The sequence below is a fragment of the Mirounga leonina genome, unplaced genomic scaffold (genome assembly GCF_011800145.1).
Source record: "Mirounga leonina isolate KUSES-001 unplaced genomic scaffold, KU_Mleo_1.0 Mir_170, whole genome shotgun sequence".
Classification (NCBI taxonomy): Eukaryota; Metazoa; Chordata; class Mammalia; order Carnivora; family Phocidae; genus Mirounga; species Mirounga leonina.
In genome coordinates, this window is record NW_023270433.1 from 1,121,807 (window position 1) to 1,148,580 (window position 26,774).

Genomic DNA, 26,774 nt, shown 5'->3' on the forward strand with positions numbered 1-26,774 from the left:
GCCCCCGGCCCGCCCCGGGTGGGCTCGGAGCCCCCCGCCCGCCCCCATTGCGCAGACGGGGATACTGAGGCCCGCGGCGGACGGCGCCCCGCGGGCAGGGCAGCGAGTCAGCCGGAGCCCAGGACTCCAGACGCGCGCCCGCCTGAGCGCGCCGCCCCTCCCGAGCCCGCTCCGAGGCCCCGCCGCAGGACGCAGGGGACGCAGGGCGGGCACGCGGGTCAGGTGCCCGGGGCCGCGCGGGGAGCCCGCTCTCGCCGGGGGGCGGGTTCTCGACCTCCCAGGCTGAGCACCAAACCCTGCGGATGGCCATCACCACGGGGTGGCCAGCTCACTAGGCACCAGGGGCTCTAGCTGACCACCACCTTGCGGTCGCCGTAGGGTGAACATAGTGACCCCCAAGGCTCGGGCACCCCGTATTTACACGAGATCACACAGAGCTGTGACGTGGCAGAGCCTGGCTGGATCCTAGGTGCCACCTGCCAACCAGTGTGCCCGCTTAGGGGCTCTGCGGGACTCCCACTGGGCACCCCCCTTCGTTCAGGACAGTCAGGACCACCCCTGGGTGTCCTGTGGGCCCCCAGGGAGTCCCTCTGGCCCTGTGGCCACCACCGGGGACTCCTGGGCTCCATTTCTGCATTTGTCACCAGGGCTAAAGCAGTCCCTCGTGGCAGCAGTCCCCACCAAGGGAGGTGGCGGGAACCAGGTGCAGGCACGCCCCACCCGGGGCCTCTAGTATTATTTCGGTCACGTCCACACCATGATTATCACGGCCCTCATCATGTGCGAGGTGCGGGGCCTGCCCCCCTCAGCGGAGCCTGGGCCGCGGTCACCTAAGTGCATGTGTGTGTAGAACGTTCCCAGGCCCAGCCGGACACCCTGCTCGTGCCCAGAGCATCTGAAGCTTGCTGTGGGGCTCACCTGGAGAAGGGGGCTCTGTCATCCCCTGGACAGCGGTGGCCGCTGCTCTTCTGGCTGGTGGGGGCTCCCTGCACTTCTCTTGTGCCAGAGTCTGCAGGTCAGAGATGTAGTGTGGGTTAGCTCACCGCCTTGGTCACCCTGATGTCCAGGGGCTGGGAAGGGGGCCAGGCTCCGTGCCCCTGTGGGGCCTCAGCCTGCGCGTGGCCTAACAGGCCTCCACCCCCATGATGGCCGAAGCCAAATGGGTCTTTCCGTGTTCTGCCTGTGGCTCACACCCTCAGCCTGGAGGGAGAGACACACCTGCTTGGGTCCCAGGAGATGGGGATGGACAGACTGCTGGGCATGACGCTGAAAGTCTGCAAAGCCCAGGGTGCTGGGTAAGGGTCCTTTTTGGGGGAAGGGGAGGGCTTCTTGCAGAGCCAATGGCTGTGGGCTGTCAGGCTAGGGCCCACTTTGGTGCGTGGGAGCTAAAGGACAGGAGGGGACCCAGATGGCTGGACAGAAGCCCCCAGAATGAGAGGGCCCTGGAAGTCCCCGGCAGATGGTCTGAGGGCAGCTGGGGTGGCTGTGGCTGGGACACCTGTAATCGTGAGAGCGGGGTCCTGCCACTGAAGGACTTCAGGTCCCCTGGCCCCCAAACCCGAGCGGGGCAGCCCTCCCTCAGACCCAGGCAGTGAAATTTAAGAGCCAGTCCTAGGCGAGACCTTCCTCACCCAGTCCCCTGCCCCCATCCTGTCCCTGAGCCTCTGAGCCCTGCAGCCTAGCTGGGTCTCTGGTCCTCACTCTGCTGCTAACCCCGGGCTGAGGCCTCATGTCTGCTTCTTCATCTGAGCCACGGGGCTCCCCAGACAGACCACTGCCGTGGCCGTGGCAACACAGGAGCTGTGGAAGCCGAAAAGGCCTCCACGTGGGCTGGGGGGTCTTTGGGTGGGGACTCGGGCACTCTGGGTGGGGGGGAGAGGGGGAGCAGGGGCTCTCCCAGGGTCCGAGGTGGGCTGTCCCTCTGCCTGAGGACCCCACCCATGCCCCCGAAGCCAGCCCAGCAGGAAGTGGGGGGCTCCCCTGGTCCCGTGTGCTGTGTGCCCAAGGAGCACGGCTCATCCTGGCTGCAGAGTTGGCTTTGGGCTTCCTCTGCATGAAGCCCCCTCTGCCTCCCCTCCAGACCCACATTGGGAGTGCTTGCCCACCTTTGGGGGATGGCCCTGGGACCCCCGGCTCTGAGAAGAGAGCCGAGCCACCTTAGGGGCCCCTCCAGGATGGCAGAGACTGCCAGGAGGGTGTGTGGAGGGGAAGGCCACAGGTCGCATCCGGCTTCTCCTCTCAGGGGTCACAGTAGCTGCTGGGCCCCCCAGGGCTAAGTGTCCCTGTCGGGCAGGTCAGAGTCGGTCTAGACTGGGCCATCCGCAATGGGTGCCCTTGGCCAAGGGTCCCGAGTGTCCTCCATGCAGTGGGAATGGCACCATTAGGGAGAAGAACGAGATGGTGCCCGGAAAGCGGGGTGCAGAGCGGGCGCACCCAGGTGACACGTGCTGTGGTCCGAGGGTCGGTGGGAGCCAAGGGGGTGCCCGCCCTGCTCGGCCCGCTCCCTGCCCCCCAAGGCCACCCCTGCCATACCTGATACGGCCCGGACCCAGGCTTGGCCACGGCCCCCATCGCGGCCTGCTCAGCCCAGAGGTGGATCCTCCCCGTCTCCGGCCGCCCCAAGGTGCCTCCGGAGGCCGCCTGCCTGGCCTGACCACTGGAGCTTCCAGCTGGGCTGTGTGGGACAGCCGGCTCAGGGCAGGGAGGCTCCTCCCGGGGCGAGGAAGGGCGGCTTTTTATGCTCCATCCCGTGTAAATCAGGATTGGGATGGGCCCTTCCCGGCCGGACTTCCTGTGTGTGTTCCTCGCTGATAACAGGGAGCTGTCAGCGAACAAACAGGAGGCCCAGGGACGGGTGGGGGCCATCAAGGGGGTGGCCTGGCCGAGCTGTGGGCAGGGGTGGGGGAGCGGTCCCCTGGGATTTCAGAGTCTAACTCCAAAGCAGCCAGAGACCAGGCACAGGCCCGGCTGGCGACCCTGGGACCCGCTGGTCTCAGCGTGTGACGGAGGATGTGGCACACTGGGAAGCCACCTGCTGGGCCCCTTGGCCATGTTACTGGAGCTCCACAGGAGGGACTGTTTGTTCTGTGACCCTGGACTCTCCCCCAGGGCAGGCACCTGCACCCCCAGATATGTATGCCCAGCGTGGGAATCTGGAGGGACCCCCACCCTGGGAGGGGGTACCCAGCCAGAAGAGACCTGGGGATGGGCAAGGTAGGCTGGTGGTCAGAGAACAGCCTGCTGCATGCGTCCCTGGGGCCCAGAGTGGCTCGGGGGGAGGGGGTGCCAGGGAGGGGCAGTCGTCAGCCCAGAGACTAAGGCCTTCTCCAGGAAGGGGCTACCCCAGGGGGGCATTGAGCCCCCTGTTCCTGGAAGTGCACCCGCAGGGGTTCTCTCCTGGGGGCAGGCAGAGCACGTCCTTGGGCCGTCTCTCCTCCCTCGGCCTCTAGCAGGCTGAGGGGTGCCAGGGCTGGGGTGGGAGATGGAGGAGTGCAGGGGCCTTTGGGTGGCCACAGGGGGTGCTTCCTTCATTTGGCCCTGTGGTTCGCCCCCAGCCCTTGGACTGACGCCCGGTTTCCTCATTTAGGCGGTGCTGGGGACCCACAGGCTGGGCATCAGTTGCTGTGATCGTGGGTAGGTGGGGACCCAAGGGGAGCCGGGCAGCTGCTGAGGATGCAGCCGGACCACACAGCTGGCCAAGCGTCCCTGATCAGGCAGGGCCACTCTAAACCATTGCTGGTTGTCCTGGGGGTTCGCGCCCTGCTCCGGGGTCAGCCCCTGCCCACCCACAGCCGGGAACACCCTCTGCTTGCCCTTACCTCCCTCCGGCCCACCCAGCTCGGTGTCCTGGCCAAGAGGGAGGAAGGAGGAGCAGCTTGGAAAATCCCCCACGGGAATGCTGAGAGCAAGAAGGACCAGCCTCCTCCTCACTTCCATGGCTTGGGGAGGGTCTACCTCAGGCACAGGGCTGGGGGACCTCGGGCACAGGAGCTCTGCCCCCTCTGCCCACCCCACCCAGACCCACACCCAGAGATGGCCTCCAAGCCCCTGCAGACATCAGGGCCGGCTGCAGCTAGCCTCTTTTGTGTACAGACGGGGAAACTGAGGCCCAGGAGAGGGAAGAGACTTGCCCCAGGTGAGCAGCGAGGCAGAGCAGGGCTGGAAGGAGTCAGGACCAAGACAGCTGCTTTCTTTTCTCAGAGAATGCCTCCCTCAGGGGGCAGCCCCCAGTCCTCAGACCTTCCCTGCCAGGGGGTGGGCTGACATGGGAGTAGCTAATGAGCCAAATATGTGGACGGTGAATGGCTCAGCCCCCCCTTTAAAGCTTGGGCGTGTTAGGGAACTTTCTGGAAAGATGCCCCAGAGCACAGAGGCGAGAAGGAAGAAAGCTGGTCTCCCCGGCCCCTGGGTGCCAGCCAGGGTGGGGCGCCAGCTCCGCCTGCTGCCCAGCCTTGTGGGTCCCCCACGGATCTGCGCTTCCCTCCTGACCCGCTCTGCCCTGCCTCCAGCCCCTCCCCGAACTGAGATCAGAACCAATCCACGGAAAGCGGGCTTTGGATCAGGGCGCCAAGCGAGCAGCCTCGCCTGATTGTCACTTACACCCCGCGGGGCTCTCCACTCTCAGACCCCTAGAGCCTCAGGGCAGGTGCGGGAGGAGGGCTAGGCTCCTGCCCTAAACGGGGGCTCAGCTCCTCGGGGTCTGCCTGGGGGCAGGGTACAGGTGGAGGACAGAGATGGAAGCTGACACCTTCTTGGACTCCAGGAGGTCCTGGGGGCCTTGAGAGGGGTGAGGCGTACTTTCGGCCCCACAGGCCCACCCCGGGGTGCTGGATGGGTGGAAGGGGGCTCCACCTGGGGCAGGCCGGGACCACCCTCCCTCCCGCGAGAGGCAATGCCTCCTCCCACCTCCGATGGCCCCTGTTTAGGGTCCTGGATCACAGGGCCTGCCCGCGGGGAGTCATCTTTGGAAGGAGTCAGTGCTGCCTCTGACCTGGGCCTGCGTCCCCTGAGGGCAGGGTGGGCCCAGCAGTCCGCTGTCCACACCTGGGCAGCTCAGAGACCTGGGCCTAGCGCCTGGCCAGCTTCCGGCAGGGCGTCCAAGACTGGGGGAAACTGGTCCCAGGTTTGCTTTCTGTTGCTGGAGGCTCCGGGCCTCAGTTTCCCCATCCACCCCGTGGTCAGTAGGGCTGGATGGTTGCAGCTGCCTCCCGGCCTATCCGTGAACGGTCTGAAGTTGATTGGAAAGCAGTCTCGCTGCCTTACCTTCCCTGAGCGTGCTGGTCAGGCAGTGGGGCGCGGCAGAACTCCGCCAGGGCCTCTGTGGTCCTCCTGGGACCCCCTTGGGACCCCTCACCACTGACCTTCGGGTCTCTGCAGCCCCAGGAGAGGGTAGACCGGGCCCCCAGCAGAGGCCGGCGTAGGCATGTCAGGCGGCTTGAGGCAGAGGGGCACCGGGCGAGGAGGCCTGTGAGCTGGGCTGCAGGAAGGAGAGAGCAGAGCAACGAGCAGGGGAGAGATGGGGCTTCCTGTTTACCCTGGAGCAGCTGCTGGCCTCAGGATAGGGTGGCTCTGTCGGCCACGGCCGGGTCCGGCTTCTCGCCAGATGTGCTGAGCCTTCACCGAGGGATGCGCCTGGCCCGGTGACCTGTCCCCAGTGGGGGCTGGGTACCCCTGGGCCCCGTCAGCTGTCTACACCTGAGTTGGGTGGGGTCCCAAAGGAACCAGAGGTTTTCTAGGGAGCCTGGGGTCTTCACTGCCGGCTGCCCCCTGCTCGGTGTGCCTCCCGGAAGTGCCCATGCACCGCACTCACGAAATTACCTTCAGATAACACAACTGAGGCCCACAGGGGAACGTGCTCGTCCAGGATCAGCCAGTGGGAAATGGGAGCCCTGGATGGGGAGCCCAGGGGGGCCCAAGCAGCAGGAGACCCTGGGGGGAGGCCTGGTTCCTTCTGGCTGCCTCCCGCGCCCCACTTGCTGGGGACTGTCCATGCAGTCACGACAACCTTCCGGCTGCAGGTCCACCGCTGCTCAGGCCGGAGGCCCAGGACACTGCCTTTGCCCCATCTTTGGGTCCCCATGGGCTCGGCCTCCAGAACACGTCCCTCCTGCTCCTGTCCCATTCTGGTCTGGGCCACCATGCTTCCTGACCGGGGGGCCTCCTCCTCAGCCTGCGGGGCACCCCTGACCGCTCCCCAGTTCTTCGTGAAGGGCGACTTCGGGTCATGTGACTTCCCTCCCTAAGCACAACTGAGGGCTTCCCACGGCACTGGGGACCACGTCTGATCCCTCACACTCGGGGCCCTCCCTGAGCACCAGCTCCATGCAGCCCAGATGGACCGCATTTGCCTCGCTCACACGGGGACAGAGCTGGCCCCTAGCAGGGGTGCCAAGGGCTGGGACAGGCCCTGTGGGCCACCCGCCTCCACCCCGCCCAGAGGCGGCCTGCCCGTGTGCACTGCCATGGAGATGTGCGTGGGGGTGAGCGTGCGTGGGAAACCGGCGCCCCTCCAGGAGATGCCCCCGTCCCAGCCCAGGCGCCCCAGCCTCCACTCCCACAGCTTTCAGTACACGGTGTTGCGCGGTGCCCCCGTGTGTCTGGCCTGTCCCACTCCACGGCGGGTCTGTGGACGCTCGGTGCCTCTGTGTGGTTGGCCGCGGCGGCTTGCCCGTCCGCTGGGCAGCCTGTGTTCACGGGGAGAGCAGAGCCGCACGCACACCGCTGGCTTTGGCTGTTACCAGCCGTGTTGCTGTGGACATTCTTGTGCCGGCCTTTTGGCATTTCTCCTGGGTGCCGATACCTGGGCCTGTCTCTGGGAGAATTGCTGGTCCCAGGAGACTCACGACGCCGGGGACTGCCCAGCAGAGCTCCAGCTCACCCCCCGAGTGCTGGGGGTTCCGGGGCCTCACGCCCTTGTTGGCACTTGCTACTGCCTAGGGTCTGATTTTAGCCATTCTGATGACTTTCAGGGGTATCGCTGTATTGTTCTCTCTTTAATGTAGGGAGAAAGACTCATTTTATAGACGAGACAGCTGGGTGGGGTGAGAGCCAGTCATGGGGCACGTGGGAGTCCCAAGGGCGCCAAGCTCCGGGCTTCAGCTCGGCTGAGCAGCCTGCTAGCTGCAGGCACAGTGAACGTCCCAGGGCGCTGAGTCTGGGCAGCGGAGAGAGAAGGGGCCACCCACTGGGGAATGAGCTTAGGGGGACCCCTGGGTCACTTCTGCTGTGAGTGTGCAGTGTGTCCCAGCTCCCAGGAGCCTCCATGAAGCGTTCACCTCCTCCGTGCTGGGGCTGTTGGCCAGGTTGGGGTCAAGGTGGGCACTGGATCCTGCTTGGAAGCTCCCAGGGTGGGCATTTGTGGTCGGGCCAACCCCAGCACCACCCCCCCACCACCGACCTGCTCAGCGCTGTGGCCGGGCCCTGGACGGTCACCTTTGGGGTCCCTAGCCCCAAAGCCCCAGTTTGTCCCAGTGCCAGCTTCGCCTGGAACCCAGGCTCCTCCGGGCCGTGGAGGCCGCCCCCACCCCCTTGGGGCTCCCTCCTTTGTGGGGCCTGAGGAAGGGGGACCTGCCCCCCCCGGCTCCCTGGACGGAAGCCCCACTCAGAGTCGGGCTGCAATTTGCCAAGCCTGGCGGATGGGGCGGCCATCAATGCGGAGGGGAAAAAACACTTTATCTCCTGGGACGGAAAGGGAAGCTCCTGAGAAGGGGGCAGGTTGACGGAGTGGGCCAGGGTCCAGCCCTGCCTGAGGGGGCCATCCTGTCCCGCCGCCCTGCCCACTTAGGGAGAGCGGGGAGCCAGGAGCTCTGAAGCTAACAGGAGAGACCACTGAGGCCTGTTGGCACCTTGCTGCGTACTTCTGCTTCCCCTGTGAGTGAGCCTGGGGCCAGGATCTGACCCCGTTTATGGAGGAGGAATGACCTTACAGGGCCACAGAGACTGTCACTGGCAGAGCCTGACCTCTAACCCAGGGCAGGGCAGGCTGGCCGTGGGGGACAGCCCCCCAGGCCACCTGCTGGCACCCCATCTGTGACTGCCCATCATCCCAGGGCCAGTGGAGTCTGGAGCCGCTGACAGGGGCGTGGGAGTTCCCCTCCCTAGGAGCCCAAGTGACACCCTCGGGGTTGTTGTGGGCACCAGTGAAGTCAGGGGCATTAGGAGCCTGAAGGCTTCCTGGCCTCAGTTTCCCTATGTGTCAGATCAGGCCATGGAGGGTCTGGGAGCCCTGGGGTGGGTCCGGAGGCCTCTGAACCCCACCAAGTTGGGCAGTTTGTGCTGGGCCTTTCCTGGGGTGTGGGGAGGCGGGGTCTGAGCCTCCACCAGATGCCTAAGGGGCCTGTGACCCCAAGTGCAGAGCCCGGGGAAGGGGGCCCCAGGTGCCTCCGGCACCCCCAGTCCCCAACCTCAGCTCCAAAGTTGTTGCCTGTTAGTATCATTATTTTTCAATATCCTTAAAAACGTAAAGAGAGAAAGGAAAGGGGCCAGAAATCTCTGCTTCCTCTCAGCCAGGAAACAGGAAGTGAGTGTGCGGGCAGATTGGGAGCCAGGCCCCCAGAACAATGGAAACCCCCCCTACTCCAGGAAGGGGAACTGCGTCAGGAGGCCAGGGTGGGGGCCAGGCCTGACCTCTCCCCGGCTGTGCTCGGGCCCAGGCGTAAATTTAGTCTGGGTCTTTCCTGGTGAAACACTCACATGTCCCATTGCTGGGGGAAGGGGGCACAAGGCCTACCTTGGTCCCTGGGCGGCAAGGCTCCTGGGGTCTCAGGGTCCATGGGGCCTCCCTTGTGGGTACACTGAGATCCAGAGGGCAGGAGCCTGGCCCAGGGACCGTGTGGTGTGGGGAAGGAGCACCCCTGCCTGCCTGGTTAGGGCCGCAGATCCTCTCCAGCGAGGCCCACCTGTGCGGGGGACAGAGACCCCCACCAGGCCGGGATGCCAGCAGGAATGCCTCCCTCCATGCCCCTTTGCCTGCTGGGCACCCTGTCCCCACGTGCTGCCCTGCGCCTCCCTGTTAAGCGAAAGCACAGCTCCCAGAGGCAGCAGGGCAAAAGCAAGTGGGCACTGTGCCCGGCCTGGCTGGGCCCCACAGCTGCATGACCTCAGGCGGGGCTGCAGGGGGGCTGCAGTGGGGCTGTGAGTCCGCAGAGGCGGCTGCTGGCTTCTCCTCTCTAGCACCAGCAGCTTCATGGAGTGGGAGCTTGCCCAGCGCCCTGCACACCCGTTTCAACCATGCAAGGCAGTGACTCTTAGTCCAGTGTCAGCCCAGCGTCCACTGTCCCGGCCGCTTTCAGAGCATTTCCATTGCCTCAAAAGCACCCCCAACCTCTTAGCGGTCATCCCCCCACCCCTCGGGTCCCGTCCCCACCCCCAGCCTGAGGCCACCGCCCTTGTACTGTCTGTCTCTGGCTGTGTCTGTTCTGGAAGGTCGCACAAGTGGAATCCCATGCTGTGTGGCTGCCTTGGCATCTGGCTCCTCTCACTCAGCCTGCTGTCTCCGAGGCTTGTGCACGCCGCAGCGCGTGTCCGTGCGTGTCCATGTCCACGCGTGTCCGTGTGTGTGTCCGTGAGCGTGCATGTCCACATGTGTCCATGCGAGTCCGTGCGCGTCTGTGTGTGTCCTTGGGTGTGCGTGTCCGTGTTCACGCGTGTCCATGCACGTCCACGTGTGTCCGTGCGTGTCCGTGTCCGTGCGTGTCCGTGTGTGTCTGCCTCAGCCTGTGTATGGGGCCCCCAGTTGAGGGGCACTTGGGTGGTTTCTACCCTTTGGCTGTTGTGAACCCTGCTTCTGTGAACACTTGTGCAAATTTTCGCGTGGCCTCGTGTGTTCGTCTCCCTCAGAGATAGACCTGGCAGTGAGGTTGCCGTGTGGGGTGACAGCTCTGTGCTGACTGTTTGAGGAGCTGCCCCAAACTACCTCCCAAGCCAGTGGTTTCTGATCACGCCACCCCTGCCCAGCGCCAGGAAGGCTGGAGGGGCCACTCCGGTCCTGCCAGTACCCTGGGACGGAATAGGAAGGGCACGGGCGGATGTGGACCTTGTGGTCCCCTCTCGGCTGGCTCAGAGCTGAACTGAGGCCCCAGGAGGCTCTCTGGGGATGTCACACAGCCTGTGGGCTGTCCCCCCTCTGCAGACTTGGAGCCAGAGGTCAAATCTGGACCCCAAGGGAGCCTGTACCTCTCCTGGACGTCCTGCCCTGCAGAACGTCTCGCTGTCCCACCTCAGAGCCTGAGAAATGTCTCCAGCCTCGCTGCCCACTCTGCTCCCCAGTGCAGGAGCTGAGGCCAGGACCAGCAGGGCAGGGCCCCTCCACCAGCTTGGGGGCAGCTGGGGTCTGGTCTGTGGCTGCGTGTTCAGGATCCTTGGGTCCCGGGCAATCCTGGGCAAACCCCCATCCTCTCTAGGCCCAGTGTCCTTTGTCCATAATGATAATGATCAGCCGCCCTGTGGTAAATCTCAGGGTTCCTCCTCGGCCCCCACTGTGCCAGGAGTGGACTGGGGTTCAGAGAGGCAAGTGCCCCTCCAGGTCATCTGACCATGGTGGAGCTGGGTTTAGAATCCAGGCCACCCTGAGCCATGCACCCAGCTGGCCCCTGCTCACTGTCTCCCCACCCTGTTCTAGGATTAGAGCAGTCCCTGGTGAGCCGAGCTGGGTGTCCTTGACCCTCTGTGCATTCTCCATCAACACCCCATCCCTGTTCTGGGGATGCTCGGCATTCCCCACTTGCAGCCGAGTGTGACCATGTGAAGGTGTCCCTGTGCCCCTCCCGGGGCAGGGCCTCTCCCCAGTCTAGCAATTCTGTCCGCAGCTTCTGAGCAGGCACCAGGTGAGGGGGTCACCCCAAGTCTGGGGTATCGGTATTGGTGCCACAGACCGCCATCCTGGTCCAGATGACGCCAGCCAGCCTCTCAGCCAGGATGCCCCAGAGCCCACGGCAGCCCCGCCAGGCCCCGCCTGGGGATCGCAGCTTCCTGAGCCAGCCCAGCTCTGCACAATGGCCGGAAACGCCTTGCTCAGGCGGGGGTCCATGCAGCCACGTGGGGCCCTGGGAGAGGTGGGAAGGCTCTTTGCACGAGCACCAGCCCTCCCGGTGGCCCTGAGAGCCCCGCTGGCCTGCTGTCTCTGGGTGGACCGTGGACACCTCCCCACGGAAGACTGGGCTGGCGGGCAGATCAGGAAGCAGGCCCACCAAGGCCCACCCTCACTCTGCGGTCAGGGAGGGAAGCCCCACACCCACCAGGCCCCAGCCAGGAGGCTCCGTGGGGCGAGGCACAGAGGGCTCGGGGCTGGCATCTGTGACCACGTTGGGGAGGTTTTATAGGGTCTGACTCAGGAGGCCCAGGAGTGCCCCGACCCTCACCCCTTGCAGCTCCCCCACTTTAAAGGAGCAATATGGAGAAGGAAGATCAGCTCCCTCCCTGGGCTGATTCCTGGAGGCCAGGGGCAGCTGGGCCCCAGCCTCCCCGCAGAGGGGTGCAGGCTGGGGACGAGGCTTCGGCCCCGGGAGTCGCGAGGACGTGAGTCCTCCGGGGGCCGAGAAGCCAGCCGGCCTATGGCTGGGGTGGGACAGGAAGGCCTCTCCGGGCCGGGGATCACTGACTTAGATTGTGTTTTGCCATTCCAAAATGAAAAGATATTTTTTTGGTGTATTGTCCAGCCTGTGGAATTAATACGTGCTGCTTTTGAAAGAGCCGGTGGATTTGAAGCGTGGAAGCACGTGAGAGAAACCCCTGCGCCTCGTGTCCCGCGGCGGGGCATTTACGGGGCTCCCGCGCGTCCCAGCGCCCGGCCGGGCCCAGTGGCGAGGGCACGCGGTATGCAGGGCGGCTCCTGCCAGGCCCGCGGCAGACGAGAGCCGCTGTGTCCTTGAGGTCAAGGGCCCTGGGCTCCAAGTCATGTTCACACTTACAACAAAACATGCGCATTTTCCGGTAGATTTTACTTTTTACAGCAGTTTTGGGTTCATAGCAATATTGAGAGGAAAGCGCAGAGCGTGCCCGCAGACGCCCCGCCTTCCCGCACCAGCTCCCCCTATCGACGCCCCGCCCGACGCTGCATTGTCCCTCCCCACAAACCCGCACGGAAGCATGGTCATTGCCCGGAGTCCAGAGTGTGCACGAGGGCCGCTCCCGGGTGTCCGTCCGGGGGTTAGGACGGATGCGTGGTGGCAGGCACAGGCCTGTCGTCTGGCCTCAGACACAGTGTGCTCACTGCCCTGCACATCCCGAGATGCACACGCTCCGAGTGCACGGCTCCCTGACTCTGGTCCGCGTGTTCCCCCGGGGAACCCCCACTCCGGTCGGCCTGTAGGACGCTTCCATCCCACCCGGAAGCACCCACACTCCCTCCGGCTCACTCTGCTCCGAACCGCCCGGCAGAGCCCCGCGCTCAGCTCGGTGCCTTTGAGACGCTCCGTGCCGTGCTTGGGTCCGGGACAGGTTCCTGCCGTGGCCGAGGGGTGGACCACAGTTTCTAACAGCTGCATTCGAAAAGTAGCGGCTCACTTATGGTCTCTCAAAGAGCAAACGTTGAGGTACCGTCTCATACGGCCATCCCACTCCTGGGTGTGCACAGAAGGGCGCTGGAAGTGGGCGCTGGGCTGATGTGGGGGACACCTGCTGCCGCGGGGTTCCCAACAACCAGACGTCCGTCCGCTGAGTGGGACTGGGGCATTTCCATACCATGGAACGTTATTCAGCCATGAAAAGGCAAGACCCACAGCCACCTGCCACAGCCCGGGGCGGGGAGGCGGTTCGTGCTCAAGGACGTGTGGAGTGAGAGAAGCCAGACACAGAAGGGCAAATGCCGTCTGGCTCCCCTTACAGGAGCTGTGGCGTGTAGGCAAGTCCGTTCGTGGGGGCGGGGGCGGGGGCTGGGCAGTCGGCGTCTGAGGGACGGGGGTTTCAGGCTGGGGAGGTGAGAGTCTCGGGACAGGATGCGGATAGTGGTGACACAGAAATGTAAATGCAGCTAAGCCCCCGACCCGAACGCTTAAGGATGGTGAAAATGACACGTTTCATGTTCTGTGTGCTGCCTTGTTTAAGAGGATTAATCACGGAATACACCAAAACCCACTGCCTTGCACCCTTTGCATGGTGAGCTGCACGGCACGTGGACTAGGTCTCGAGGAAGCTGGTAAACACGAAGAAATGCCCCGCGGGGCGCATGGTGGTGCTGCCTCTGAGCCTCTGAGCGGCCGCCCACTGGGCCCTGCTGATGGCCTGGAAGGCGTCGGGGATTGGCTCTTACTAACCCCATGAGATGTGCGGGCACGTTCAGGGGGACCCCAGCGCAGGAGGGCACATCTTCTGGGCGCAAGCCCTCTGCCTGGGCTCCAGAAATAGACACCGGGGGCATGGTGTGGCCCCAGGCCTCCCGGGCTCCTTCTGCAGCGCCCGTGTGGCCCACCGCTCACCCCTTCCTCAGCCAAGGGCAACTCCTGGAGTCCACGGGGGTGGCAGAGACCCCTTCTGGGGCTGGAGGAACCCTCCCTCAGCCCAGTTCACCAGGCCTGCTGTGTGGCCAAGAGTCTTGTTCGCTGTGGGCAGTGGGGGTATGGCTGAAGGTCCTCTCTCTGCCCATTGTCAGACTCGTGATGACCAGGTCATCTCAGGACAGATGACGGGTGGAGTAGCCTGGGGGGTGGGTCCCCAGGGGGGCAGCACACAGGGGGACCCCAAGCGGGGACACGGGCAGCATCTGTACCTGAGGGCACCTGAGATAGGCCTCAGCCACTGGAGCGCTGAGCTCAGAGGCGCTGGGAGGGCTGGGGACCCACTTCCCCACTTCCCCACTTCCCGAGAGCTGAGAGAGAGCCCTGGCCAAGGCGGGGAGCCGGGCAGGAAGGAAACCTCGGTGGCTGTGGGCAGCTTGGTCCAGGTGCCCGGGCCCAGGCCTCCTGGTCCTGGAGCCCCCCGGGGCCTCAACCTCCCCCAGGCCCCTGAGCACAGGGGCGGAGAGGAGGGGGAGGGGGAGGAGGGCCGCCGCCGGGCGCTGGTCCTCCCGCCCCAGCAGGAAAGGCTGACCGGGGCCGGGGACAAAAGGCGGACGTGCAGCTGGCCATGTGGGCCCTTATCAGGCCTGCACCCGCCGGGCTGCAGGGTCTCTGCGGAAGCGCTCCTCTCTGCCCGCCTTCCTGCCTGCGCCTGGCCGCCCCGCCAGGCACTGTGCAGGGGCGAGGGGAGGCTGGTAGGGGTGACGCGGTGGGGGCGGCGGTGCAGGCCACCTGGCCCTGGGGGTTCTGGACTGTGATTCGAGGGAGTGTTAGCGTTCTTCGCTCTGCCTGCCGCGTGAGAGCTGATGTTCTCCCCGCCCCGCCCCCCCTCTGTCAGATTAGGAAACCGAGGCCCAGAGCAACAGTGACCAGGACGGGCAGGCGCTTGTGCCTAAAGGATCAGCAATCCCGCAATTGTGGCTGACGAGGTCCTGGCTCACGCTCGGGCCCCTCTGGGAATATGCAGCAAGGGTGGAGAGGGTCACAGGCAGGGGCTTCCCTGGGGGAGCTCACCTCTACAACCCACCCCACTGTACACTTAGGATCAGCACCTCTTTGTCTTGATTGGGGCTCCTGGGTGGCTCAGTCGTTAAGCATCTGCCTTCGGCTCAGGTCGTGGTCCCAGGGTCCTGGGATCAAGCCCCGCATCGGGCTCCCTGCTCGGCGGGAAGCCTGCTTCTCCCTCCCCCACTCCCCCTGCTTGTGTTCCCTCTCTCTCTCTCTGTCAAATAAATAAAAAAAAAAAGTGTGTCTTGATTATAACACATTTGAGGAGCTGCCTGCAGGTAGTGGGTATGGGGGGCTCGGCAGGTTTCCCCACAAGGATGCAGGGTCAGCCGTGGGGGTGGGGGGACAGGGGATCCTTCACATCACCCTGCGGAGGAAACTGAGAGGTCCCAGCCAAACCAGCATCCTGCCCCTGCCCAGAGACCCCACCCCAGGCCCCAGCTGCCCTCTGGTGGACGCAGAGTGCACTGGGTCAGGATGAGGTTGTGGTGGCGGTGGGCCTCATCCACAACCCCCCCACTCCCTCCTAAGTGCAGACTTGCAGGATTTGGAGCTGGTGAGGGGGGCACCCAGAGCAGCGAAGTCTTTTGGGACCTTCTGCCCATGGAGTGTGGCATGAAATCTGTCGGAGGACTGCCCACTCTGAGGAGGGGTGGCCAGGCCCAGCCTCAGCCCCATCAACAGAGCCACACCCAGGCTGCGGCAGAACCCCCATTTTCTTCCACCTCAGGCAAAACCTGCAAGACCCTCTCCCTCCCCGCCACTGCCTGGGAGGACACAGGAGCAGGTGGGGACTTTGGAGGGGACACTGCTGGTCCTCTGGGGCTTGTCGGGAGTAGGGGTGCAAGTGTCCCCCATCTCCCCAGCATATTAAACCCAAAGTTGGGTGTGACTATCCCCCAGCATCTACCCTGGGTTGGAAGTGATGTTGCTCTGCCCCTCCCCCACACACCCGGTGGCCCAGGCCCAAGGGCTGCAGGCGGGGGCTCTGCCCCATCAGCAGCTGGCTTTGGACAAGTCTGTCTGGGGCCTCAGGCTTCCCTTCTGCGAACCGGGCAGGGGTGTCTCCTGAGCGCCCCTGTGGCCAGCTGAGGACTTGTCTGAAAGGCTCTCAAGCTCCCACACACTTCAACTGTGTAAAGGCAGGGGGCTAATTATTCCCATTTCCCGAACAAACCCACCAACGGACAGAGAAGTTTCTCAGTCCTGTACCTGGGGAAGCTGACCCTAGGGTCAGGGGCCGGGCAGTGGGGACTTTGGAAGCTCCTGGAGGGGGCCAGTGTGAGGCCAGGGCAGGGAGTCCCTGTCTCGGTGGGAATGGACGATGGGCCTTGGGGGACCTGACAAAGTATAGCGCACAGCCTCGGGCAGCAGGATCCTGGTGGCCACGCCCCGGGCATCATGCTCGTGCAGCTTGTCCCAGTGACACACACTGCAAGAAGGCACCCAGAGCCCTCTGCAGGGAGCCCCAGGTTCTTCTCCTCCTGGGCGGTCGGGGCAGGTGGGTGCGGAGGGGCTGGCCGATCATTTGAATCATGGAGAGCAAGGGGAGCGGGGTCCTGGGGCTCACGTCCTGGCTCTGCTGTGGGACGTCACCTAGGATCAGGTGGCAGCTGTGCGCCCTCTGTGGGCAGCGCTCGGCCAGCGTCTGGCTGTGAGGGTCCCTCCTGTTGGTGCTGGCGGGGGCCTGTGACCACGGAGCAGAGGCGGCCCAGCCCAGGCTCCTGCTGCCACCAGCAAGGCCCCTCGCCATTGCTGGGAGCAGCTGGGCCTGACTCCCCGTCCAGTGGGGCCAAGGCTGCAGCTCGAACCGCGCTGGCCCTAGCCACGTGCTGCCTGGCAGACGCGATGCACACAGGGGCCACAGAGGGGCCAGGGCTTGTGTCCAGAGCACGTCCGCACTTGGGACCCAGTCTGGCTGGAGGCCCTGCTGCTGTTGACCCGAGGGGACACAGGAAGTCCCTGATGGTCTCTAGCCTCCCTTGCTGACCCTAGCTGTCTGGGCTGCTCCAGGGGCACCGGGCTATCCCAGGAAGCCCTGTGCCCAGCCCCCTGCCCTCTGCTGACCTCTGGGACCAGGCCCCTGGAGAAGGGTTAGGGGCTTACAGGACGTTTGGCTCCCATCTCCATGCTAGGGGGCTCCCTGGGAGCGGGGCCTTCAGCACACGGTCATGTCTTTGCCCACACCCCAGACATGGGGCCTGGCGCTCAGGGGCACCAAGGCCTTCCTGCCTTGAGGGTCAAGACGGGGAGGCTTGTCCATTCCTGTCCCTCCCTGCCCGGAGGAGAGGGTGGGGCAGGGAGGGCCCGAGCAGAGCCTCTGAGGGACCCCTTCCTGGACACCTAGGCGGAGGGTTCTCAGCCTGGTAGTCCCCACAGACCCTGCTCCCCCTCCCAGGCAATCTGCAATGAGCAGGTGGGCCCCGCCCCATGCAGTTCACCGACTGTCCACTGGGTGGCGGTGCTCCACCACGTGGGCCAGGCCCCAGGCCCTGGAAATGTCCCAGCGCTGGTGGGCACAGCCAGGGCCCCTCCAACCGCGGACAGGGCTTTGGGCAGCCCTGGGGCCCCGAGTATGGGACATGTACGACCAGACACATCCCCCTAACAACCTGTGCAACTGTACAGGGCAGCCCTCTGAGTCATTTCTTGCCAAAGGTGTTTAAGACTGGGGGGGGGCGCGGAAGGGAACGCGGTGGGGGCGTCCAGAAAGCCTAGGCCAGTTCCTTCTGCTTGTGAGAACCTGCCCTTTGCACGTGGACCACCCCTCTCCTCCGCAAAGGGCCAGGGCACCCTCCCTGAGAGGCTTCACCCGCGATCATTGCCAGACCACCTGCCTGAGCTCAGGGTCTCTGCCTGAGGCCCCACCACCTGCAAGCAGCTGGCTGGCTGGATCTCAGCATCGCGGGAAGCGCATCAGCGTCAGGCCTCAGGCAGAAGCCCAGGGCCCCGGCCCTTCGGCGCTGGCCCTCGTAGCCGCTCTCCTCTGTCCACTCGCTCTGTGACAGCACTCAGTGTCTGCTGACCGTGCCTGGCCAGAGGGGACACGGCGGGAGCAGCAGGGGCAGGAGGCTGGACCCGCCGACACTCCCCCCAGGTGCCTGGTGGTGCTGGGTACTCGAGCCGGGGCTTGCTGAACGCCTCCCGGCTTGTTGCTGGCGGGGAGATTCCACACGGACAGTAGATCATGCACCCTTCTGGCGGGCCTGGCTCTAAATCTCTGGAACTCTCAGGTGCAAACCCACGGGGCCTCCCCACAGTGACGGAGAAAAGCAGTACTGGGGTCACAGGTGAGCTGCGGGCTTGAAGAGTGTTCCGTGCGGAGGGGACAGGCGGACAAAGGGCGCCAGGAGGCAGCCTTTTGGGAACAAAATGGCTTTGAGCAATGAGCCACGAAAGAAGAAGCCTTACAGCTCCCGTGGGTGCAGGGCCGCAAGTCTCGTTGGGAATCTGAAGCTGCTGCAGCTGGCAAGCAAGGTCACGGTCACAGAGGCCACTGAGCTCTGCGGCAGAGTCCCACGGGCCAGCAGGCGCTTGGGGCCACAGCAGCAGCGACTTCCGGCCCCGGCCCGTGGCCCGTGGCCCGTGGCTGCGGCGCGCTGTGGCCTCTCCCCGCAGAGCCAAGGAGTTCAGCGCAATGCTTGTGGCAAGATACACAGGACACAGCATTTACCGTCTTCACTGCTTTTAAGTGCACAGTCCGGAGGCGTCCGTGCGTCCACACTGCTGTGCACCGTCCCCTCCGTCCGTCCCCAGCACGTGGTCATCTTCCCACACTGGACTCTGTCCCGTTAGGCACGGAGCTGCCCCCACCTCCAGCCCCGCCCCTCCCCCAGCCCCCGGCCCCGCCCCCGCCCCGCCCCACCCCCTTCGCCTGTGGTCTCCCACTCTGGGGCCATCACCGTATGGGTCAGTTTCTGCAGAGAATTAGAACCAATACACTTTTTAAAGCAGCTGACGCCTGCAATGATGAGGGCGGACCAGTCCCCGGGTCCGCAGGCGCGTGTGTGGGCAGGAACAAGGCGCAAGAGGAACCAGGGTTTCATGCGGAGTCGGAAGGCAGGAAAAAGTCGGTGTCCCAGTCAAGGGCAGTCAGGAAGGAGGAGTGCTCTCTCGCTCACGGAGGGTCAGCCTTTTTGTTCTGTTCAGGTCGTCTGATTGGATGAAGCCTCCCCACATCTACTTTACTCCGTCTACTGATTGAAGTGTTAATCTCAGCCAAAAAATCCTCTCGCAGAAACAGCCAGAACACTGTCCGCCAAATATTGGGCACCCCGTGGCCCAGTCACGGTGACATCCAAATTAACTGTCACACTAAGTGTGAGTGGAACCCTACAGGATTTGTCCTTTTGTGGCATATGCACTGGGCAATGTCCTCAAGGTTCATCCACAGGGTGGCAGGGGTCATAATTCCCTTCACTTTTAAGCCTGAATGATATTGTCATTATTATTATATTATTGTTACTGTTATATTACCATTATTATTTTTTAGAAGATTTTATTTATTTGTTTGACAGAGAGAGACAGTGAGAGAGGGAACACAAGCAGGGGGAGTGGGAGAGGGAGAAGCAGGCTTCCTGCCGAGCAGGGAGCCCGATGCGGGGCTCGATCCCAGGACCCTGGGATCATGACCTGAGCCGAAGGCAGACGCTCAGCCAACTGAGCCCCCCAGGTGCCCCTATATTCCCATTATTGTCATTGTTACTGTTGTATTATATCATCGTCATTGTTACTGTTACACTATTGTTATTGTTCTCGTTGTCTCTGGTAGCCGTTCCTCCATCGATGGCCCCTTGGGTTGCTTCCACATGGTGGCTGCCGTGAGTGACGCCGCCACGTGGAGCTGGAGGCCTCTGTGCTCCTGCTTCCAATGCTGCTGGGTGTTTACTCAGAGGTGGGATCGCTGGGTCGTGCGAGTCCAGAGTTTTGTGCATCGAATACAATGTGTGGTCACTATGGGGCACCAGACGTGGGACGTCTCCATTCTAGGAAACTGCCCTTCCAGCTGAGATGGAGAATTTACCCTTCCACCTGAAACAACCAAAACCCAAAACAAAACCAGACAAACAAAAAGCATGACACAGCAGCTTGTAAGGCTGGACGCTAGATGACACGGGACAGTGACCCCTGAGAGATGGGGGGAAATGGGGTGCACCCGACACCTGTCCCAGCTCACTGCCTCAAGGGGGTTTCCGTGGCCTGGGACGGACGCCTGGGTGAGTCTGGGGGCCAGGTGGCTAGAGTTCATATGAGGGAGTGTGAGAGAGGGGAGAGCCACACAGAGCACTCGCCGTCCACAGCACTCAGGGAGGACTGGCCAGCGCTGGCTGGGAGGGCATGCCCAGGGGCAGGTGAGGAAGCATCTGCCTTAGAGGGAACCACGCCCCAACCCACAGCTGGCTCCGGCGGCCGGACCAGAGACTCTTAGTTTGCAGGGCGTAGGTTGAGCTCTTAGGAAGGGCTTGCCTCTGTGGTGCGGAGTTACTACCGAACCAGAAAAGTGAGCGTCGGAAGGAACACACTGTTCCCAGGAGCGCACCTGCATCCCCAGAACCAAGCTCAAGATTGACAGAAATGCAAAACGCCCGGCATCCGACAAGGCAAAACTCAGTGTCTGGCATCCAAGCCAAAGGAGCAGACATAGGCGGAAGCAGGAGAAGGTGACGCATGAGGAGAAGAACCAGCCACCCCAAAGCAGCCCAGGTCCCAGGGAGTCAGCACCGAAGGCCTTTGGGACAGTTATGAGAGCTGGATTCCAGGCGCTCTAAGTTAAGTAGAACCACAGTGAGACACCCCTTCCCACCCCTGAGGATGCTATCAAAACCGAGACTGCGTTGGCGAGCATGGCAAGTGGGAGCCCCGGGCACGGCTGGCAGGAACGGGCAGGACCGCCCGTGGCGGCTGAGGACAGAGTGTGTTACCATATGACCCAGCGATTCTACTCTTGGCGGACACACAGAGGACTTCGAAGCAAGGCCTGGAAGAGACGTTCGAACCCCACACCCACAGCAGCACTATCCACAACAGCCAAGGCCTAGCCGCAGCCCAGATGTCTATCAACGGGTAATTGGGCAGGCAGACGTGGTCCGTCCACAGCGCGGAGCTGGCTCAGCCTTAGAAGGCAGGAATCCCCGACCCGGCCCCGTGAGAACAGCCGGATGGACGGATGCAGAAGGACAAATGCCGCAGGGTCCGCTCCCGTGACGCCCTGGGGCAGTGGGAGCCACAGACACAGGGAGGGAGCCACAGACACAGGGAGGGAGCTGCTGTCTTGCGGGAACCAGTTTCCTCTTCGCCCGAGGACAAGTCCAGGAGACGGATGGTGGCCGATCACTTAGCAGCCCTGAACCGCAAAACTTCAAAAGGGTCGAGATCGCAGACGTGATGTTATGTGTTGTTTACCACAGTAAAGGGAGCAGGGGAGAAAGAAACTCAAGAGGCAGAGAGCGGGAGGGGGGGCTGCGGACTGGGGGAGGGGCAGGGGGCACAGGTTGGGGCAGGGGCTGGGAGAGGGGAGGGGGCTGGGGGAAGGGGGTCCGTGTGTAATGGGACAGAGTCCAATCTGGGAAGATGACCACGTTCTGGGGACGGACGGAGGGGATGGACAGAGGGACGGCTGCACAACGGTGTGAACGCACGGACACCCCCGGACTATGCCCTTAAAAGCGGTGAAGATGGTAAATTCTGTTATGTGTATTTTACCGCAACTAAAAATAATAATTTTTTAAAAAGTTAAGTAGAGACAGGGAAGGCATTACCCCAGGGAGGAGCTGAGCCCCCACCATGAGGATGACCATGTGGGTGCCCGTAACTCCTCGTCCTGCGCAGAGACCAAGCGGACTGAGGAAGCTCTCAGGGCGACCCAGGAGGACAGTTTTAAAAGCAGACCCGAGGGGTGCCTGGTTGGCTCACTCCGTTGAGCATCCGAATCTTGATTACCGCTCAGGTCATGATTGCGGGGTCTTGGGATGGAGCCCCAAGTCCATGAGTCTGCTGGAGATTCTCTCCCTCTATCCCTCTTGCTTGGGTGCTCTCTCTCAAACAAACAAATAAATAGAACCTTTAAAATAAACAAATAAAATAAAAACAGACCCGAACCCTGTCCTGAGCATTTTTAGCAGGCAAGGCGAGGCCTTGGAACCCACAGTGTGGTTTCCTTTTGACGTTTTTGTCCCATAAGCAGAAGCTTTGAGCTGCCAGGAGTGGAGCTTGGATTTTAAGAATCTGCCCCCTTCTCCGCCCACCCCGCCCCGTGTGACTGCATGTGACTGCAGCCTAGTTGTGGGGATTTTAAGTGAACATTTTATTTTAGGGAGGTTCAGACTTACACAGAAGCAGCAGAGAGAGTACAGAGGTCCCAAAGCCTCCTCCCCACTTCCCTGTTACTGACTTCCACCGGTTTGGTGCGTGGGTACAGCTCATCACTGAACATGGATATATTATCATTCACTGTAAGTGCACGCTTTGTTCAGATTTTCTTCTGTCTCAGGGCCCCACCACGGACCCACCCCTTGGATACACACCCCATCACTGTGGGTTTATTTGGGGGGTGAGCACGTCCTTACTTTCTGGCACGGCGCGAGATGTTCCAGGCTCCTCGTGCATACCTCCCGCCCCCTTTGCAGGGTCAGCGTTTCTGCAAGCAGCGCTGGTCCCTCCCTGTGGGGCACGGCGTTGGACACCCAGGTCTGGATGTGGGTGCACTCACTGCCCTTGGGGAGTCACAGCTTTCAGACCTCTCAGCTGGTAAGCAGGGAAGTGGATGTGCGCACAGGGACCTGTGTGTGGACACTTGTTTCCACAGGGACCCCTGTATTCATAGGAGCCTAACGTGAGTGCACTGTGACAACCCTTCAGCACGTGGGGCATGCCGGCACCTCCCCCTGCTGCTCTGTAAGTCCTGCTCCAGCAGAGACCAGCCCGGCTCCTCGTCCACCCACCGGCTCCCCAACGCTGCGTTCTGAGTTCAGAACTGCTACTGTGCTCCCGTGGGAAACGTCCTAGCCCTGCACTGTTTTTGGCGTGCCTGCAGGCCCTTTCTAGTGCTCAGTGTATCCCTTGAACTGAGACAGCACTTATGCCGAGCTGCCCACCTGCCCACGGATGCTCGATGGGCTTCCGTGTTCTGGCTCTTCTGAATGAGGCTTCCTGAAACATTCTCGTACAAGGTTTTTGGTGACTGTGGTAGGCAGATTCTAGGACTGGCCCTGATGATCTGGCCCTGGTGTCCCCTCCATCTCAGGTGTGGTGGGACTTGTGAGTGCCACCAGATATTACTTCTGCCATCAGGTTGCATCATGGGGCCAGAGGAGATCATCCAGGTGAGAATAATCTAATCACACGATTTTGTTAAAAGCAGAGGGTTTTCTCTGGTGGAGGTAGAGAGGAACTCTATTGCTGGCTTTAAATACAGGGGTGCATCTGCCAGGGAGTGAGGGTAGCCCTGGGAGCGGAGAGACAACCAGCAAGGAAATGGGGGCTCCTACAAAGCAAAACCCGGACTTGGTCAACAACCTGAATGAGTGTGGAAGCCAATTCTTCCCTGAGCCTCCGCTGAGCCCAACCCGGCCTTTGATTTCACTCTTGTGAGACCCACACCACACAGGACTTCTGACCCACAGAACCCCGAGCCGACCGGTGGGATTGCTCTAGACCGCCAAGCTCGTGGCAATTCGTTACACAACAACAGATAACTGATAGAGCAACGTGTTTTCACTTCAGGATGCACACCTGGTGGTTGAATGGTGGGGGTTTAGGGCAGATGCACACTTAACTCAGGAAGAATCTTCCAAAGAGTCTCTGAGTGGTTGGATCATCTCACCCTCCCACTGGCAAAATCCGTGGGCTGCTGATGCTTCAGGTCACCACTAGTTGGTGCTGTTAGCCTGGACTTCAGCTGTTCCAGTGGGTCTGTACTAGTGCCCCGCTGAGATTTTCATGTGCATTACCCGGACGTCTGTAGATGCTGGGCACCTTTCTGTGAGTTATTGGCCATTTGTACATCTCTTCTTGTGAAATGCTGATTCAAATATTTTTGCCCACTTAGGGCACCTGGGTGGCTCAGTCCGTTAAGTGTCTGCTTTCAGCTCAGGTCGTGATCTCAGGGTCCTGGGATCAAGTCTTGCATTGGGCTCCCTGCTCAGCAGGGAGTCCGCTTCTCCCTCTGCCTCTGCTGCCACTCTCTCTCTGTCAAATAAATAAATAAAATCGTAAAAAAATATATCTTTGCCCACTTAAAAAATTGGGTTGTCTGTATTTTGTTTGTTGGTGCTCTTTACATGTTCCAAACACAAATCCTTTGTCAAAGATTGTGCTGTGAGTATTCCCCCAGTTTTCTGATTTCCTATTCATTTTGCTAGTGGTATCTTTTGATGAGTAGAAAATTTTACTTTGATGAAAACCAATTTATTGATTTCTTTTCTTTTTTATTTATTTATTTATTTAAAGATTTTATTTATTTTTTAGAGAGTGAGCGAGAGAGAAACAGCACGAGAGGGGAGAGGGTCAGAGGGAGAAGCAGGCTCCCTGCCGAGCCGGGAGCCCAGTGTGGGACTCGATCCCAGGACCCTGGGATCATGACCTGAGCCGAAGGCAAACGCTTAACCATCTGAGCCACCCAGGCGCCCTATTGATTTCTTTTCTTGTATGGCTGGTGCTTTTGTGACCTGAAAGAAATCTTCACCTACCCTAAGCTTGAGGAGATTTTTTCTTATGTATTGTTTTTTTTTTTCTAGAAGGTTCTGGGTTTTATGTTCAGGCTTATGATCCACTTCAATTTCATTTTGGGGCAAAGAAGGAAATAAAAGTTGAGGCCCAATTTTTTTCTGTGTGGATATCCAGTGGTTCCAGCACCGTTTGTTTAAAAGATTTTCTTTCCCCACTGGGTTGACTTGTCATCTTGAAAATCAGTTGACCATGTGTTTGCCAGTCTGTTCCTGGAGTCCTCACTCTGTTTTCCACGAACCCATTCATCTGCCCTTCTGCCAGTACCATGCTCTCTTGACAACCATTGCTTGGTGGTCTTTATGATGTAGGTCCTTCGACTTTGTCTACTTTTTCAAAATTCTCTCAGCTGTTCCAAATTTTCTGCAATTCCAATTCAAATTAGAATCATCTCATCAAACATTTTTGTTTGAGTTTGGGGGAGGGACAGAGGGAGACAGAGAATCCCAAGCTGATTCCCTGTGGAGAGTAGAGTCTGACATGGGGCCCGATCTCACAACCCCAAGATCACGACTGGAGCAGAAACCAAGAGTCAGATGCTCAACCGACTGAGCCACCCAGGTGCCCCTCTTTGAAAACTTTTTAAAAGCCTGATGAGATTTTGATAGAATTTGCAGTGAGTCTACACATTATTTCAGAGAGAATCAGTCTCTTAGAAATACCAAGTTTTCTAATCTCTCTGAGATCTCGGGCCTTCTGTAGTTTCTCTCAGCAAAGTTTCCTATTTGAATTCTTCTGTTTTTTTTCCTCATTATTTTAGTTCCTATGTATTTGATGTCTTGATGTTATTGTAAATTTTTTAAAATGTCACTTTCCAGGGCTTCATTATTAGCCAATAGAAATGTAATTAATTTTTCTAAATTGGCCCTTTGCCCCCCACCTTGCTAGTTTGTCTTCTTCTATCAGCTGCTTTTGTGATTTTAGAAGGATCTACCTATAGGATCATGTCTTCTATCTGCTATTCTTGCCTTCTCACCATGGCTAAGACCTCCCGTACTAGGTCGAACTGAGGTGGTGAGAGTGAACGTCCCCGCCTTGCTCCTGGCCTTGGGGGCAGCATCAGCTTCTCACCACGAAGCAAGACTCCATCAATTTTGTATAGATGCTCTTATCAAATTGAGTAAGTTCCCTTCCCTTCCTAGTTTGCTAAGAGTTCTTACCACGCATGGTGTTGAATTTTGTCAAATGCTTTTACTCACCCATTGAGAACATCCTATGGATTTTCTTGGTGAAGCCGTGAATATGGTGGGTTACATGGATTGGTTTTAGGATGTTGAACCAACCTTGCATTCCTGGGATAAACTCCCCTAGTCAAGGTGTAGAATCCTTTCTATAGCTTGTTTGATTAGATTTACTATTTTGTTAAAAGATTTCTCTGTTCGTGTATATGTGGGATATTGGTCCATAATTTTCTCTTCTTGTAATATCTTGTCTGATTTTGGTCTTGGGATATCGTGGCCTCATTATATTTCATTTTCTTTTAGAGTCTGTGTAGAATTGATATTTCTCCCATGAGTGTTTGGTTGCATTCACCAGTGAAGCATCTGAGCCAGGAATTTTCTTTGTGGCAAGATTTTAAATTATACATGGAATCTCTGTAATAGACATAGCACTGTTCTGATTATGAACAGGCCTTCTGTGCCTGTTCTCATCATTTGTATCTTTCCAGGAGTTTTTCCCTTTCTGAGAAGGGAGCGTCAGGAGCTTGGGGAATGGATCCTGTAGGCAGGTGCAGGGGTGGGATGCGGAGGGCTCTGCAGGAATCGGATGTCAGATTTCTGGTTGTCGGGTTACTAATAATGTTGGATATTATTCCTGTAATGTCTGTAGGATGTAAGGTAATGCCCCCTCCTTCACTCCTGATATTGGCCATTTGTGTCCCCCTTGATCAGCCCAACTGAAAATTCATCAGCTTTGCTGATCTTTTCAAGTAACCAGCTTTCGGTTTCACTAACTTTCTCTACTACTTGTGCATTTCGTATTTCATCCGTACCTGCTCTCATCCTTGCTCCTGCGTCTACTTCTTTGGGGTTGAATTTCTTCTTCCGCAGTCCTCAGAACGGTCTGCCCCTACCCCCAGGCTGAGTCCCCAGCGGCAGAAGGTCTGCGCTTTGGCCCAGTCCTGACTCTGGACCAGGCTTTCTCTGGAGAGGGATCTCGGGTTCCCTTCCCCTTGCACGGGGGGGGGGGGGGGGGGGGGGGGTGCCGCGGGGCAGCCAGATGTGGAATCCAGGGTTCCCGGTCCCCCCCTCAGGCTGCCAGAGCAAGGGGTCCCTGTCTCGCCAGGCTCTGCCCTCATCCAGACCTTGGGGTCTCCATACGCCACGTGGCTTCCACCCCCAGGGCAATCCTGGCAGGCCCTCTGGGATTGGGCAGCTGAATCTGAGCTGCCTGCTGTCAGGAGTTAGCGGGTTGGTGGTGGGGGAGTAGGGGATGGGTGGGCAGCTCTGGCCAGAAATAGCTGTGTGTGTGTGTGCATGTGTGTGTGTGTGTACATGTACCCAAAGCTCTCACGGGACTTCTCCGATCCATCCCACCTAGGCTCCTCCCCTC

At 60.5% G+C, this 26,774-nt stretch overlaps 1 protein-coding gene across 6 annotated transcripts in view; it reads right to left on the minus strand.

The window, feature by feature from the left end:
- The window catches only part of EGFL7 (EGF like domain multiple 7), a 9,362-nt gene extending 6,639 nt beyond the window's left edge, over positions 1–2,723 (minus strand). For 3 of the 6 annotated variants that reach the window (XR_004681179.1, XR_004681181.1, XR_004681178.1), the window contains exon 1: positions 919–1,007. Coding sequence is in view for 1 of the 6 variants with exons in the window: in XM_035015433.1 (XP_034871324.1) it covers positions 919–1,009; positions 2,533–2,571 (130 nt within the window). In the remaining 5 variants the exon portion in view is untranslated. Of the gene's footprint in view, positions 1–918; positions 1,010–2,532 lie in introns of those variants that run through there. The other 3 variants (XR_004681182.1, XM_035015433.1, XM_035015431.1) reach the window with 2 other exon arrangements.
- Positions 2,724–26,774: the final 24,051 nt, after the last annotated feature.